General features: G+C 43.6%; 1 protein-coding gene across 1 annotated transcript in view; it reads left to right on the top strand.

Moving 5' to 3' along the window:
* LOC143281493 (transmembrane protein 196-like) overlaps nucleotides 1-15,000 on the top strand; it is a 26,496-nt gene that overhangs the window by 5,032 nt on the left and 6,464 nt on the right. The window contains exon 3 of the mRNA XM_076586702.1: nucleotides 2,483-2,746. Within this exon, the coding sequence (XP_076442817.1) occupies nucleotides 2,483-2,746 (264 nt within the window). The remainder of the gene's footprint in view (nucleotides 1-2,482; nucleotides 2,747-15,000) is intronic.

The following is a 15,000-nucleotide window of genomic DNA, read 5'->3' as shown; positions in this document are numbered from 1 at the left end:
TCCTCCACCCCCACCCCCCCCCCCCCCCCCTCCCATCTCTCTCTCTCTCTCTCCCTCCCAATCCCCCATCTCCAGATTCCCACTACTCAACTCTCCGGTACTGATGGCAACATGATATATTGATTGGCTGTGTGTGGTTCACGTCTCTCTCTCTCTCTCTCTCTCTCTCTCTCTCTCCTCTTTCTTTGTATCTTCTCTCTCTCTCTGCCTCTCACTTTCCCTCTCTCTCTCTCTCTCTTTGTCTCTCTGCTTCTCTTTGTCTCTGTCTCTGTCTCTCTCCTCTCTTTCTTCTCTCTTTCCCTCCCTCCTTCCTCTCTCTCTCTTTCTCTTCTCTCTCTCTTCTTTCTCTTCCTTTCCCTCCTCCCCCTCTCTCTCTCCTCTCTCTTTGTCTTCTCTCTCTCTCACTCTCTTCCCTTTCTCTCTCTTTCTCCCTCTTCCCCTCCCTCCTCCCCCCTCTCTCTGTGTGTCTCTCTCTCTGTCTCTCTCCTCTCTCTTTGCCTCTTCTCTCTCTCTGTGGCTCTCTCTTTGTCTCTCTCTCTCTCTGCCCCTCTCTCTCTCTCTCTCTCTCTCTCCTGTCCTCTCTCTCTCTTCTTTGTCTTTCCCTCCTTCCTTCTTCTCTCACTCTCTCTCTTCTCTCTCTCTTCTCTGTCTTCCCCTCCCTCCCCCTTCTCTCTCTCTTCTCTCTCTTTGTCTCTCTCTCTCTCTGCCCCTCTCTCTCTCTCTCTCTCTCTCTCCTGTCCTCTCTCTCTTCTCTCTCTTTCCCTCCTTCCTTCCTTCCTCTCTCACTCTCTCTCTTCTCTCTCTCTTCTCTGTCTTCCCCTCCCTCCCCCTTCTCTCTCTCTTCTCTCTCTTTGTCTCTCTCTCTCTGCCCCTCTCTCTCTCTCTCCTGTCATCTCTCTCTTCTCTCTCTTCCCCTCCTTCCTTCCTTCCTCTCTCACTCTCTCTCTCCTCTCTCTCTTCTCTGTCTTCCCCTCCCTCCCCCTTCTCTCTCTCTTCTCTCTCTCTTTGTCTCTCTCTCTTTCTGCCTCTGTCTCTGTCTCTGTCTCGCTCTCTCTGTGTCTTGCCCAATACATGTCCCTTTTTCCCTTCCTCTCCCAGTTAGGCCGTGCAGTGGTCCGTGTCATGCAGTGTATCGATGGCTGTCTCCCCCCTCCCCTCTCCTCTCTCTCTCCCCTCTCTCCCTTCTCCTCTCCCCCCCACCCCCTCTCTCTTTCTCTCTCTGTCTCCCCTTCCTCTCTCCTCTCTCTCTCTCCCTCCCCTCTCTCTCTTCTCTCTCTCTCCCCTCTCTCTCTGTCTCTGTCTCTCCCCTCCCCTCTCCTCTCTCTCTCTCCCCTCTATCTCTTCTCTCTCTCTCCCCCCTCTCTCTCTGTCTCTCTCTCACCTCTTCTCTGCCTCTCTCTATCTCTCTCTGTGCTTCTCTCTCTCTCTCTCTGTCTGTCTCTCCATTTCTCTCTCTCTTGAGAAAAGTTATTTCTGTATGCCTTTTTTTGTTGTTGTTGAAAAAAAACAAAAAACAAACTATATTTGTTTGCGTCTGACCTGCACAGCGGAAAGGTCGAACGTTCGTGATTTAGTCTGTGAATGGGTGTGTTGTGGTGGGATGGAGTGGGCAAGGTGGGATGAAGGGGGTGTGTGTGTGGGTGGTGGTGGGGGGAGGGGCCGAGGGGGGGGTGGGGTGAGGGGAAGGGGAGCTTGTAGTGTGTGTGTGTGGGAGGGGGGTTGTGTGTGATGTGTGTGAAATAGAGAGAGAGAGAGAAAGAGAGAGAGAGACAGACAGAGAGAGACACAGAGAGAGAGAGAGAGCACACAAACGTCTTTGTTCTATGAAACACTCTGAGCAAGAGCGTACACGCTCTCTTCTCATCTCTCTCTCTCTATCTCTGTCTCTGTCTCTCTCCGTCTTTTTCCCTGTCCAAATTCCACACACACACACACACACACACACACACACACACACACACATTTTTCCTTTCTCTCCCCCCTCCCGCCCCCCCCCGACACTGCAGACACTCTCGTACTCTTCCTCTCTCCCTCTCTCTCACCTTTAATTACCATTTCCAGATCATGTGCTTCACACATTATGCGCTCCACAGATCGTTTGCGTCATATATCACGAACTTCACAGATCACGTGCTTCACATGTCATGTGTATCATATATCACATGTTTCACAGATCACGTGCTTCACATGTCATGGGCTTCACATATCATGTGCTTCACAGATCACGTGCTTCACAGATCACATACTTCATAGACCATGCGATTCGCATATAATGTGCTTCACATATTACATGCTTCACAGATCATGTGCGTCATGTATCACGTGCTTCACATAATCACGTACTTCACAGATCATGTGATTCGCATGTTACATGATAGTACTTCGCGAATGATTTACATGCTTCACGGAGCATGTGCTTCTCATAATTATCACACACCTCGCAGATCAATGTGCGTCACATATTACAACACGTGCTTCGCAGATCATGTGCTTCACGGCCTTCTCCGTGGTGTCCATGGTGACGGCGGTGGTGAGCATCCAGCTGCTGAGGCTGGGCATGGTGAACCACACGACGGACGGGCACACCTTCCAGAAGGAGCAGCAGGACCCCCTCATCTACGTGGCGCTCAGCGTGGCGGGCCTGGAGATCCTCGTCTGCCTCATCTCCGTGCTGCTCAGCTGCCGCATGGCGCGCGTGGCCCGCGAGGAGATGTTCAAGCAGCGCGACGGCATGTTCCACGTGAAGGTACTGGGCCAGAAGGACATTGTGGTGGTCACCAAGCCTTGCTCCGGAGGCGGCACCGACCGCGAGGAGCTGACGGCCGTGTAGGAGGAGGAGGAGAAGGAGGTGGAGGAGGTGGTGGTTGGTGGTTGGTTGGTTGTTTGGTTGGTGGGCGTGGTTGGTTGGTGGGTGGTGGGTTGGGGTTGGGGGGTTTTGGTGGGTGGTGGTGGTGGCTGGCGATGATGGTGATGGTTGTGGAGGTGGTGGACGGGGCTGGGAGGGGGGGGGGAGGGGGGGCTGGGGGACTGAAGGTTCAGTTGGAGAGTAGTCTTAGGGCTGCCCTCCTGATGGTGGTGATGGTGGCGGTGGTGGTGTACAGGAAGAGGGGAGATGATGGGGCAGGGGGGTTGGGGGGGGGGGGGGGGGGGGGGGGAGTCGGTCAATCGGTCGGTCAGTCAGTCAGAAGATTAGTCGATCGATCAGTTGGTCAGTCACTCATTCAGTCTGTCGGTCGATCAGTCGCATGAAATGATGAGAGTGGAAAGCGGACGGGAGGGGGAGGGGGCGGGGGGGAGGGTGGAGTCGTTTATTTAGGTGTGGATAGGGCAAAGAAAGGTCTAGAGGAATTTACTTGTTTTCGTAGGGTTCTTGGCGCAACCAGGTATTTCAATGCTTTAGAAACCTGTCCGTGATACTGAAAAATTCAGACATGTTGGCGTGCCACTTTTTTCCCCCCAAACGTTCACGAAATAGTGGGGGTAGACAATTCAAAGAGCCTGATAAAAAAAAGGGGGGGGGGGGCTGTGGTATGTAGCTCCTGCATCTGGTTTCTAGTGCAGGGAAAAACCAAACCATGGGCAGTTCAACATACATGCGTGGCGGAAACAGGCGGAGAAAGTCGTTTCAGTTTTCCTCACCAAAGTTTTGGTGACAAACATTGCAAAGCGCTGTTTTGAAGTATCCCCCTCATTCCCCCTTTATCGGGTTTTTTTTTTTTTTTTTTTTTTTTTTTTCAATATCTTTTCGTGTGTTTTTTTTCTTCTTTTTATGTATAATAAATTCCGTCCTCGATTCTTTCATTGGGGGCCGAATTACAGAATTATGTACTGTAATCTGTGCCATTTAAGGGGGAGAAACTTCGTCCATCTGTTGACCTCCATCCTCATCAGCTTCCAACCCCGCCCCCTCCACCCCGCCCCCTCGCCCCCTCCACCCCTCCCCCCTGCCCCACCCGTTGACCTCCATCCTCATCAGCTTCCAACCCCGCCCCCTCCCCCCCCCCCCCACCCGCCCCCTCCCCCCCCCCACCCCTGCCCCACCAGTTGACCTCCATCCTCATCAGCTTCCAACCCCGCCCCCTCCACCCCGCCCCCTCGCCCCCTCCACCCCGCCCCCCTGCCCCACCGGTTGACCTCCATCCTCATCAGCTTCCAACCCCGCCCTCACCCCCCCACCCCCCTCCTCGCCCCACCCACCCCACTCTCCCCACTCCCTCTCTCTATCAAGCCCCGGAGTGATAGTCCTTGCTTTGGTGTGACTCCCTGAATCTATATAGCTGATGCTTTGACCTTCAATACTACCTGCTAACCCAAACGTGTATTCTAGTGTGCTATCCCCCCCCCCCTCCCACCACCACCCCCACTCCCCCACGTCACCCCCCCCCCCCCACCCCAACCTCCACCTTGGTTTTTTTGTTTGTTTGTTTTTTACCCTGGCTTTTCTTCAGTCAGTGTTTTTTTTCCCCTTTCTTTTTTTTCTTTCTTTTTTTAAAGCTCCACTCCAGTTCTCCTTTTGTATCCATCCTTTTCATGAGTTGTTGTTGCTGTTGTTGTTGTTGCTTTCTCATAAACTTTCATTGTTTCTCTTTTCTTCTTCATCTTTTTTTCCTTTGGCAATAACTTTGCGGTTTTTTTAAATTTTTTTTTTTATCTGTGGTGAAGTGGATGATGGATGTGTAAGTCGGGGAGCAAAAGTTATGTCCAGCTAAAGGCAGACTGGTCAAGACACACGGTGACGGCAAAGGATGGTTCTGGTGGGATGGAATGGCTTTCGTGGTTCTGCTCCAGGCCAGGTTCCAGTATTAGGCGTGTGTGTGTGTGTGTGTGTGTGTGTGTGTGTGTGTGTGTGTGTGAGAGAGAGATATCTGTGATCACCAGGGTGGTGAACTATTGTAGTGTGATATATATACCATTAGGAGCTTGGTGTTTCCAGCTCTAGGCCTCCATGTGATATATTTGATAATCAAAATGAGGATTTGTTTGTAGTGTGATAATGCGGTGATTAGTGACTGACGTTGTGTGGTGAATTTTTTTTTTTTTGTTGTATCATAACGCTTTGTTATGGATAGCGAGATTGATGTGACGTTAGGTACACCAAGTGCTGCTTGTTGTTGTTTCTCGTCCGCTGTCATGGTTAGAGATTTTGCTGATTGGTGTGTCGTCGTTTGATCTGTGTCACGCGTCTGCCAGTAGTTCTTGTTCTGGTGCACCAAGAACATACAGTGACTTGGACTGGCACCAGACGAAGAGTACTGATTAGAAATTAATGGACCTTCTCGTTAAATGATCTATCTATCTATCTATCTATCTATATATATATATATATATATATATATATATATATATATTGTGTCTCAGTTGTGAATGAGAGAAATTTACTCCTTAGTTACGAGTACATATTTCTGCTGATTTTTTTTTCTTTTCTTTTGTTTCTTTGGTTTTTTGGGGTTGTTTTTTGGGATTTTTTTTTTTCAAAGATGTTCTTTCTGCGAGTACTCTATCGGAAGCAATGAAAGTAGTCTTTGGAGCTGTCTCAGTTATTGTTATTTTTTGTGTCAGTCCAGACACAATGTGCAAGATGTTGTGCTTTTGCTACTGATTGCTGTTTCACTAGCGGTCCAGTGTATCGTTCTACAATATAGGCGTTGTCTATTATATGTTATGCTCGTTTTTTTGCCAAAACCATAACCATGGCTTAGTGATAGTTTGTAAACAGCTGAATATTTCCATGCTATTCTTTGTTTTATACCTTGCTAAGAGTTTGCTTTGGTGTTTCCGGGATGCGTATAAAAAAAAAAAGATAAAAAAAAGCTTTGCTTATTAACTTATCGCCGGCTTGTGTGTGGATGCGCGCGCTCGTGTGTGTGTGTGTGTGTGTGTGTGTGTGTGTGTGTGTGTGTGTGTGTGTGTGTGTGTGTGTGTGTGTGTGTGTGTGTGTGTGTGTGTGTTCGGGGAATGGGGTGGGGACGGTGGCACGGGGGTGTGTAGTGCAATGTTGTTTGGTGTGGTGGATGTCTGTAAGTGTACGGGATTTGTTTCAGATTGTGAATGATCTCGTGTCTGCAGTTTGTTCAATAGTTCGCTTTCTGGGTATAGTTTTATCTGTCTTTTCTTTCTTTTTCTTCTTCTTCTTCTTCTTTTTTGTTGTTGTTTTTTTGTTTTTTTTTTTTGATGATGATTAAAGTTAAACAATTGCTCTAACACCCACTCTCTCACTCACTGTCTGTCTCTCTGTCTCTGTATCTGTTGTCTATCTCTCTCTCTCTCTCTCTCTCTCTCTCTCTCTGCGTGTCTCTCTGTGTCTCTGTCTGTCTGTCTGTCTGTCTGTCTCTCCTTGTCTCTGTCTCTCTTCTCTCTTTCTCTCTCTCTAATTATGTAGATTTACTCTTTGTATCTGTTTGAAATCCGAAAGTATTACAAAAGATTGTGTGGACAGTGTCTATGTAGCTTGTTCTGGAAGAAGCTGTAGAAATTAAACTGACAAAAATCTGTCCTTTGATTTTGGTTATTTTGTTACCCACCTTGTGTTTCTGCTTTTTCTCCTTATTTTTTGTATACCCAGATTTATCTCTTTTTAACCGTTCTCCTCCTCCTCCTCCTCCTCCTCCTCCTTCTTCTTCTTCTTCTTCTTCTTCTTCTTCTTCTTCTTCTTCTTCTTCCTGTCCTCTTTATAGTCTTCCTCATTCTTTTTGTGATGATGATGATGAGTATTATAATAATAATTATTATCATTATTGCTGTTGTTGTTGTTGTTGTTGTTGTTGTTGTTGTTGTTGTTGCCTCCTTGTCCTTGTCTTCTTCTTTCGTTGTTGTCTTCTGTCTGTGGAAATTCATGTCTTATAATCTCTCTCTCTCTCCCCTTCACACACACACACACACACACACACACACACACACACACACACACACACACACACACACACACACACACACACACACACACACACACACACACACACACACACCAACCAATAACCAGCAATGCCACTCACTAACAGTCCCAGACGTTATGCATCCAACGTTTTCTCTTCGTGAGAATGACCTACGGTCTCTACTCCATTTTCAATGAAGAAAAGGGAAGTAAGGAAAGGTCCAGGTGTGTTATCGTTTTCTCCATTCTTTACCCCCAAACATTTCACCATTTTTTACCCCAGAACATTTCACCATTCTTTACACCATTCTTTACCCCAAAACATTTCACCATTCTTTACACCATTCTTTACCCCAGAACATTTCACCATTCTTTACCCCAGAACATTTCACCATTCTTTACCCCAGAACATTTCACCATTCTTTACCCCAGAACATTTCACCATTCTTTACCCCAAAACATTTCACCATTCCATTCTTTACCCCAGAACATTTCACCATTCACCATTCTTTACCCCAGAACATTTCACCATTTTTTACCCCATAACATTTCACCATTCACCATTCTTTACCCCATAACATATCACCATTCACCATTCTTTACCCCAGAACATTTCACCATTTTTTACCCCAAAACATTTCAATATTCTTTACCCCAGAACATTTCACCATTCTTTACCCCCAAAAAACATTTCACCATTCTTTACAACAGAACATTTCACCAATCACCATTCTTTACCCCATAACATTTCACCATTCACCATTCCTTATCCCAGAACATTTCACCATTCTTTACCCCAAAACATTTCACCATTCTTTACCTCCTTACCCCAAAACATTTCACCATTCTTTACCTCTTTACCCCAGAACATTTCACCATTCTTTACCCCAAAACATTTCACCATTCACCATTCTTTACCCCATAACATTTCACCATTCACCATTCTTTACCCCAGAACATTTCACCATTTTTTACCCCAAAACATTTCAATATTCTTTACCCCAGAACATTTCACCATTCTTTACCCCCAAAAAACATTTCACCATTCTTTACAACAGAACATTTCACCAATCACCATTCTTTACCCCATAACATTTCACCATTCACCATTCCTTATCCCAGAACATTTCACCATTCTTTACCCCAAAACATTTCACCATTCTTTACCTCCTTACCCCAAAACATTTCACCATTCTTTACCTCTTTACCCCAGAACATTTCACCATTCTTTACCCCAAAACATTTCACCATTCACCATTCTTTACCCCAAAACATTTCACCATTCTTTACCCCAGAACATTTCACCATTCTTTACCCCAGAACATTTCACCATTCATTACCCTAAAACATTTCACCATTCCATTCTTTACCCCAGAACATTTCACCATTCTTTACCCCAAAACATTTCACCATTCATTACCCTAAAACATTTCACCATTCCATTCTTTACCCCAGAACATTTCACCATTCTTTACCCCATAACATTTCACCCCAAAATATTTCACCATTCACCATTCTTTACCCCAGAACATTTCACCATTCTTTACCCCAAGCATTTCACCATTCTTTACCCCAAAACATTTCACCATTCTTTACCCCAGAACATTTCACCATTCTTTACCCCAGAACATTTCTCCATTCTTTACCCCAGAACATTTCACCATTCTTTACCCCAACAAAACATTTCACCATTCTTTACCCCAGAACATTTCACCATTCTTTACCCCAACAAAACATTTCACCATTCTTTACCCCAGAACATTTCTTCATTCTTTACCCCAAGCATTTCACCATTCTTTACCCCAGAACATTTCACCATTCTTTACCCCAGAACATTTCACCATTCTTTACACCATTCTTTACCCCAAAACATTTCACCATTCTTTACCCCAAAACATTTCACCATTCTTTACCCCAGAACATTTCACCATTCTTTACCCCAGAACATTTTACCATTCTTTACCCCAAAACATTTCTCCATTCTTTACCCCAAAACATTTTACCATTCTTTACCCCAAAACATTTCACCATTCTTTACCCCAAAACATTTCACCATTCTTTACCCCAGAACATTTCACCATTCATTACCCCAAAACATTTCACCATTCCATTCTTTACCCAGAATATTTCACCATTCTTTACCCCAGAACATTTCACCATTCTTTACCCCAAAACATTTCATCATTCTTTACCCCAGAACATTTCACCATTTTTTACCCCAGAACATTTCACCATTTTTTACCCCAAAACATTTCACCATTCACCATTCTTTACCCCATAACATATCACCATTCACCATTCTTTACCCCAGAACATTTCACCATTTTTTACCCCAAAACATTTCAATATTCTTTACCCCAGAACATTTCACCATTCTTTACCCCCAAAAAACATTTCACCATTCTTTACAACAGAACATTTCACCAATCACCATTCTTTACCCCATAACATTTCACCATTCACCATTCCTTATCCCAGAACATTTCACCATTCTTTACCCCAAAACATTTCACCATTCTTTACCTCCTTACCCCAAAACATTTCACCATTCTTTACCTCTTTACCCCAGAACATTTCACCATTCTTTACCCCAAAACATTTCACCATTCACCATTCTTTACCCCATAACATTTCACCATTCACCATTCTTTACCCCAGAACATTTCACCATTCTTTACCCCAAAACATTTCACCATTCATTACCCCAAAACATTTCACCGTTCCATTCTTTACCCCAGAACATTTCACCATTCTTTACCCCAAAACATTTCACCATTCATTACCCTAAAACATTTCACCATTCCATTCTTTACCCCAGAACATTTCACCATTCTTTACCCCATAACATTTCACCCCAAAATATTTCACCATTCACCATTCTTTACCCCAGAACATTTCACCATTCTTTACCCCAAGCATTTCACCATTCTTTACCCCAAAACATTTCACCATTCTTTACCCCAGAACATTTCACCATTCTTTACCCCAGAACATTTCTTCATTCTTTATCCCAGAACATTTCACCATTCTTTACCCCAACAAAACATTTCACCATTCTTTACCCCAGAACATTTCTTCATTCTTTACCCCAGAACATTTCACCATTCTTTACCCCAACAAAACATTTCACCATTCTTTACCCCAGAACATTTCTTCATTCTTTACCCCAAGCATTTCACCATTCTTTACCCCAGAACATTTCACCATTCTTTACCCCAGAACATTTCACCATTCTTTACACCATTCTTTACCCCAAAACATTTCACCATTCTTTACCCCAAAACATTTCACCATTCTTTACCCCAGAACATTTCACCATTCTTTACCCCAGAACATTTCACCATTCTTTACCCCATAACATTTTACCATTCTTTACCCCAAAACATTTCACCATTCTTTACCCCAGAACATTTTACCATTCTTTACCCCAAAACATTTCACCATTCTTTACCCCAAAACATTTCACCATTCTTTACCCCAGAACATTTCACCATTCCATTCTTTACCCCAGAACATTTCACCATTCTTTACCCCAAAACATTTCACCATTCTTTACCCCAGAACATTTCACCATTCATTACCCCAAAACATTTCACCATTCCATTCTTTACCCCAGAACATTTCACCATTCTTTACCCCAGAACATTTCACCATTCTTTACCCCAAAACATTTCATCATTCTTTACCCCAGAACATTTCACCATTCTTTACCCCAGAACATTTCACCATTTTTTACCCCAAAACATTTCACCATTCACCATTCTTTACCCCATAACATATCACCATTCACCATTCTTTACCCCAGAACATTTCACCATTTTTTACCCCAAAACATTTCAATATTCTTTACCCCAGAACATTTCACCATTCTTTACCCCCAAAAAACATTTCACCATTCTTTACAACAGAACATTTCACCAATCACCATTCTTTACCCCATAACATTTCACCATTCACCATTCCTTATCCCAGAACATTTCACCATTCTTTACCCCAAAACATTTCACCATTCTTTACCTCCTTACCCCAAAACATTTCACCATTCTTTACCTCTTTACCCCAGAACATTTCACCATTCTTTACCCCAAAACATTTCACCATTCACCATTCTTTACCCCATAACATTTCACCATTCACCATTCTTTACCCCAGAACATTTCACCATTCACCATTCTTTACCCCAAAACATTTCACCATTCACCATTCTTTACCCCATAACATTTCACCATTCACCATTCTTTACCCCAGAGCATTTCACCATTCTTTACCCCAAAACATTTCACCATTCATTACCCCAAAACATTTCACCATTCCATTCTTTACCCCAGAACATTTCACCATTCTTTACCCCAAAACATTTCACCATTCATTACCCTAAAACATTTCACCATTCCATTCTTTACCCCAGAACATTTCACCATTCTTTACCCCATAACATTTCACCCCAAAATATTTCACCATTCACCATTCTTTACCCCAGAACATTTCACCATTCTTTACCCCAGAACATTTCACCATTCTTTACCCCAAAACATTTCACCATTCTTTACCCCAGAACATTTCACCATTCTTTACCCCAGAACATTTCTTCATTCTTTACCCCAGAACATTTCACCATTCTTTACCCCAACAAAACATTTCACCATTCTTTACCCCAGAACATTTCTTCATTCTTTACCCCAGAACATTTCACCATTCTTTACCCCAGAACATTTCACCATTCTTTACCCCAGAACATTTCTTCATTCTTTACCCCAGAACATTTCACCATTCTTTACCCCAGAACATTTCACCATTCTTTACCCCAGAACATTTCACCATTCTTTACCCCAAAACATTTCACCATTCTTTACCCCAGAACATTTCACCATTCATTACCCCAAAACATTTCACCATTCCATTCTTTACCCCAGAATATTTCACCATTCTTTACCCCAGAACATTTCACCATTCTTTACCCCAAAACATTTCACCATTCTTTACCCCAAAACATTTCACCATTCTTTACCCCAACAAAACATTAGACCATTCTTTACCCCAAAACATTTCACTGTTCTTTACCCCAAAACATTTCTCCATTCTTTACCCCAAAACATTTCACCATTCTTTACCCCAAAACATTTCACCATTCTTTACACCATTCTTTACCCCAGAACATTTCACCATTCTTTTCCCCAAAACATTTCACCATTCTTTACCCCAGAACATTTCACCATTCTTTACCCCAAAACATTTCACCATTCTTTACCCCAAAACATTTCACCATTCTTTACCCCAAAACATTTCACCATTCTTTACCCCCAGAACATTTCACCATTCTTTACCCGATAACAAATTATCATGAAGTTGCAATAGGTGTAGTAGTAGTAGTGGCAAAAGCAACAACAGTACCAGCGGTAGCAGTGGAAATGTTAGCAGCAGCAGAAGAAGAAGAAATCGTAGTAATAGATAATAGTGGTTTGCTCTTTAATAAGCCTCTCTCGCAAAAGTGAAAATAAGTTAAAGAACTTGAACTAAACCGTTAAGCCTATCTCGCTTAAAAAAAACAGGGAGGAAAACAATGAAAGAACTATAGCTACCTTTTAAGTCTGTCTCGTAAAAGTGAAAACAAGCTGGTTGGAGATGAAGAAATTAAACAAGTCCCAAAGCCTGTCTCGTAAAATAATTAAAAAAAGAAAAAAAAGAAAAGAAAAAAAAGTGAAAACAACCCAGTGGATTTCAAGAAAAACACTGGATTTTCTTTCACTGACTGACAACTCGTGTCGGCACCTTGGTTAGGATCAAGTCCAACACCTCGCTGTTTTTTTCTGAAGGCCAAGTTCGAGGAGGATCCAGTCTTGCGTGCGTGCGTGTGTGTGTGTGTGTGTGTGTGTGTGTGTGTGTGTGTGTGTGTGTGTGTGTGTGTGTGTGAAATTCTGCCTGTTTATGGAGGGGAAAGGAGAATGCGACGTTGATCTTTTGAAGTTGTCTTTTTTCTTCTTCTTCTTCTTTTTTTTTTTTTTTTTTTTTTTTTTTTTCGTGTAATGTATTGCAGTGTATTATTCATACAGCACTTTCCCCCACTGACGGAACGCCCATCTCGACATGTATCATAACTGGACAGTAAAAAAGCTCATCGCTCTTCATCCATTTCCTCTGCAGCCAAGAGAAATGAAACCACGAGCACACGCTGGGCGTTCTGTGGCACAGTTTTCACACCGTGCTTCATCCTTACTGCGGGCTCAGTCACCCGAAGGACACTCTTGAGCGCATCCCTACGGCAACGCTTACCTTATCTAATTACCTCCCCTATCTCCCAAGACGGTGACAAGTCATCAAATTATCTCCCCTATCTCCTGATGGGTGAAGCCTACTTTCACAAAATTCCTCGGAACGTTCTGGATACCGATACCAATCACAACCAAAATCTGATCGATTAGTCTTTGGGTCATAGTTCTATGCAGCCGACATTTCCAGGACATTTAAGGGGAGCAGCCTTGCTAACTGCCAGATCAGGGTGGAAATAAATTATAATCCTTTTTAATTAAGCGGAGGAAGTGTGATGTTGAAGAACTGGACCAGAATATATCCTGTACACCACTGCACAGTTTCCGTCGAAGCTTTTCCACGAACGATGACTGCAGAACTGCACAACGTTAAGAGATACCATGACGGAAGCTGTTGAAAGAAGAACAAACAATCTCAACATGTGAAAATTGCCTCACAGATCCTGACAAACGATAGTGATGACGATGATTATGATGATGATAACGATGACAATGACAAACGACAATCAGAAGGAGCTTGCATAACGCTTATGCATAACGCCGGGACTAACTCACTAACGCGTTTGCATTCTCGTTGTCATAGGTAACGGACTGAATGACGCACACACACATGACTGTAGATACTGACTCGACCATGGCAGTTCCAGCCGATAAATATATAACAGCACGATGTGTATTGAGCCTCTTCATAATTCAGCGTGCAGTTAGCCCGTGTTATCAGGAAAACCGTGAATAATGAAGGGAAGCCGGGCCACTTGAAGCGTGAAGGAAAGAAGGAAGAAGGTGGTGGCAGTGGCTGTTTGAAGGAAGGAGGGTGGAGGTGGTGGCAATGGCTGTGTGAAGGAAGGAAGGAGGGGGGTGGCGTGGGGGGGTCAATGGCTGTGTGAAGGAAGGAGGAGGGTGGTGGTGGTGGCAATGGCTATATGAAGGAAGGAAGGAGGGGTGGTGGTGGCAATGGCTATGTGAAGGAAGGAAGGTGTGGGTGGCTGTGTGGTTGGCAGCCACTTTATGCACCCTTCCTGGATGGCCGAGAGAGAGGAGACCGGGCTGGGCAGACTCCACAGATCCGTGAAAGAAATACATTATGGAGGAGGGCGCGGAACAGCGACACGGCATGAAGAGCCACAATGCGGAACTTGTGCTGTCGACGGGGGGATCGGTGGATCGATTTCTGGGCTGTTGTTGTTGATGATGATGATGATGATCTTGTTGTTGGTGGTGTTGTTGTTCTCCTCCTCCTCCTCCTCCTCCTCCTCCTCCTTCTTCTTCTTCTTCGTCGTCGTCGTGGTTCAAGCAGCATTTTATTTGAAAATTGCAATACAAAATAACCAAACAGTACTTTAATTGAAAAACGTGTTACAAGATATCTTACAATGAATCTGACATGACGGCAAGAAAATCTAACAAATTAAGTCCTGTCACACACTTCGCACATAATTGTGTACAAACACTAAACATAATACGGAAGTCTCTGCAGTTTATTGTTGTTGTTGTTAGCGTTGTTATTGTTGTTGCTGCTGCCGCTTCTGCCGGAAAATCATTGTGAAAGGAAGCGTAGAGTACAGCCTTGTCACTTTGCCCGGCCCAAACCTAAATGGACATCCATAGAAACATCATCATCATCACGATCCTCCTCCTCCGTGATCATCGCCATCAACAACAATGATAATGATACTAATAGCAATAGTAACAACAACAACAACAACAACAGTAATAATAATAATAATAATAATAATAATATACTAATAACAATAGCCGGTAACAACAACAACAACAACAACAACAACAACAATAATAATAATAATAATAACTGTACCATCATATGCGCCGTTTCAATGGCATTGGTTTATATTTCAAAGAATC

Source organism: Babylonia areolata, chromosome 4 (assembly GCF_041734735.1).
Source record: "Babylonia areolata isolate BAREFJ2019XMU chromosome 4, ASM4173473v1, whole genome shotgun sequence".
Lineage (NCBI taxonomy): Eukaryota > Metazoa > Mollusca > Gastropoda > Neogastropoda > Buccinidae > Babylonia > Babylonia areolata.
Note: the sequence above shows the minus strand (reverse complement) of the source record. Positions and strands in the feature narration are given on the sequence as shown.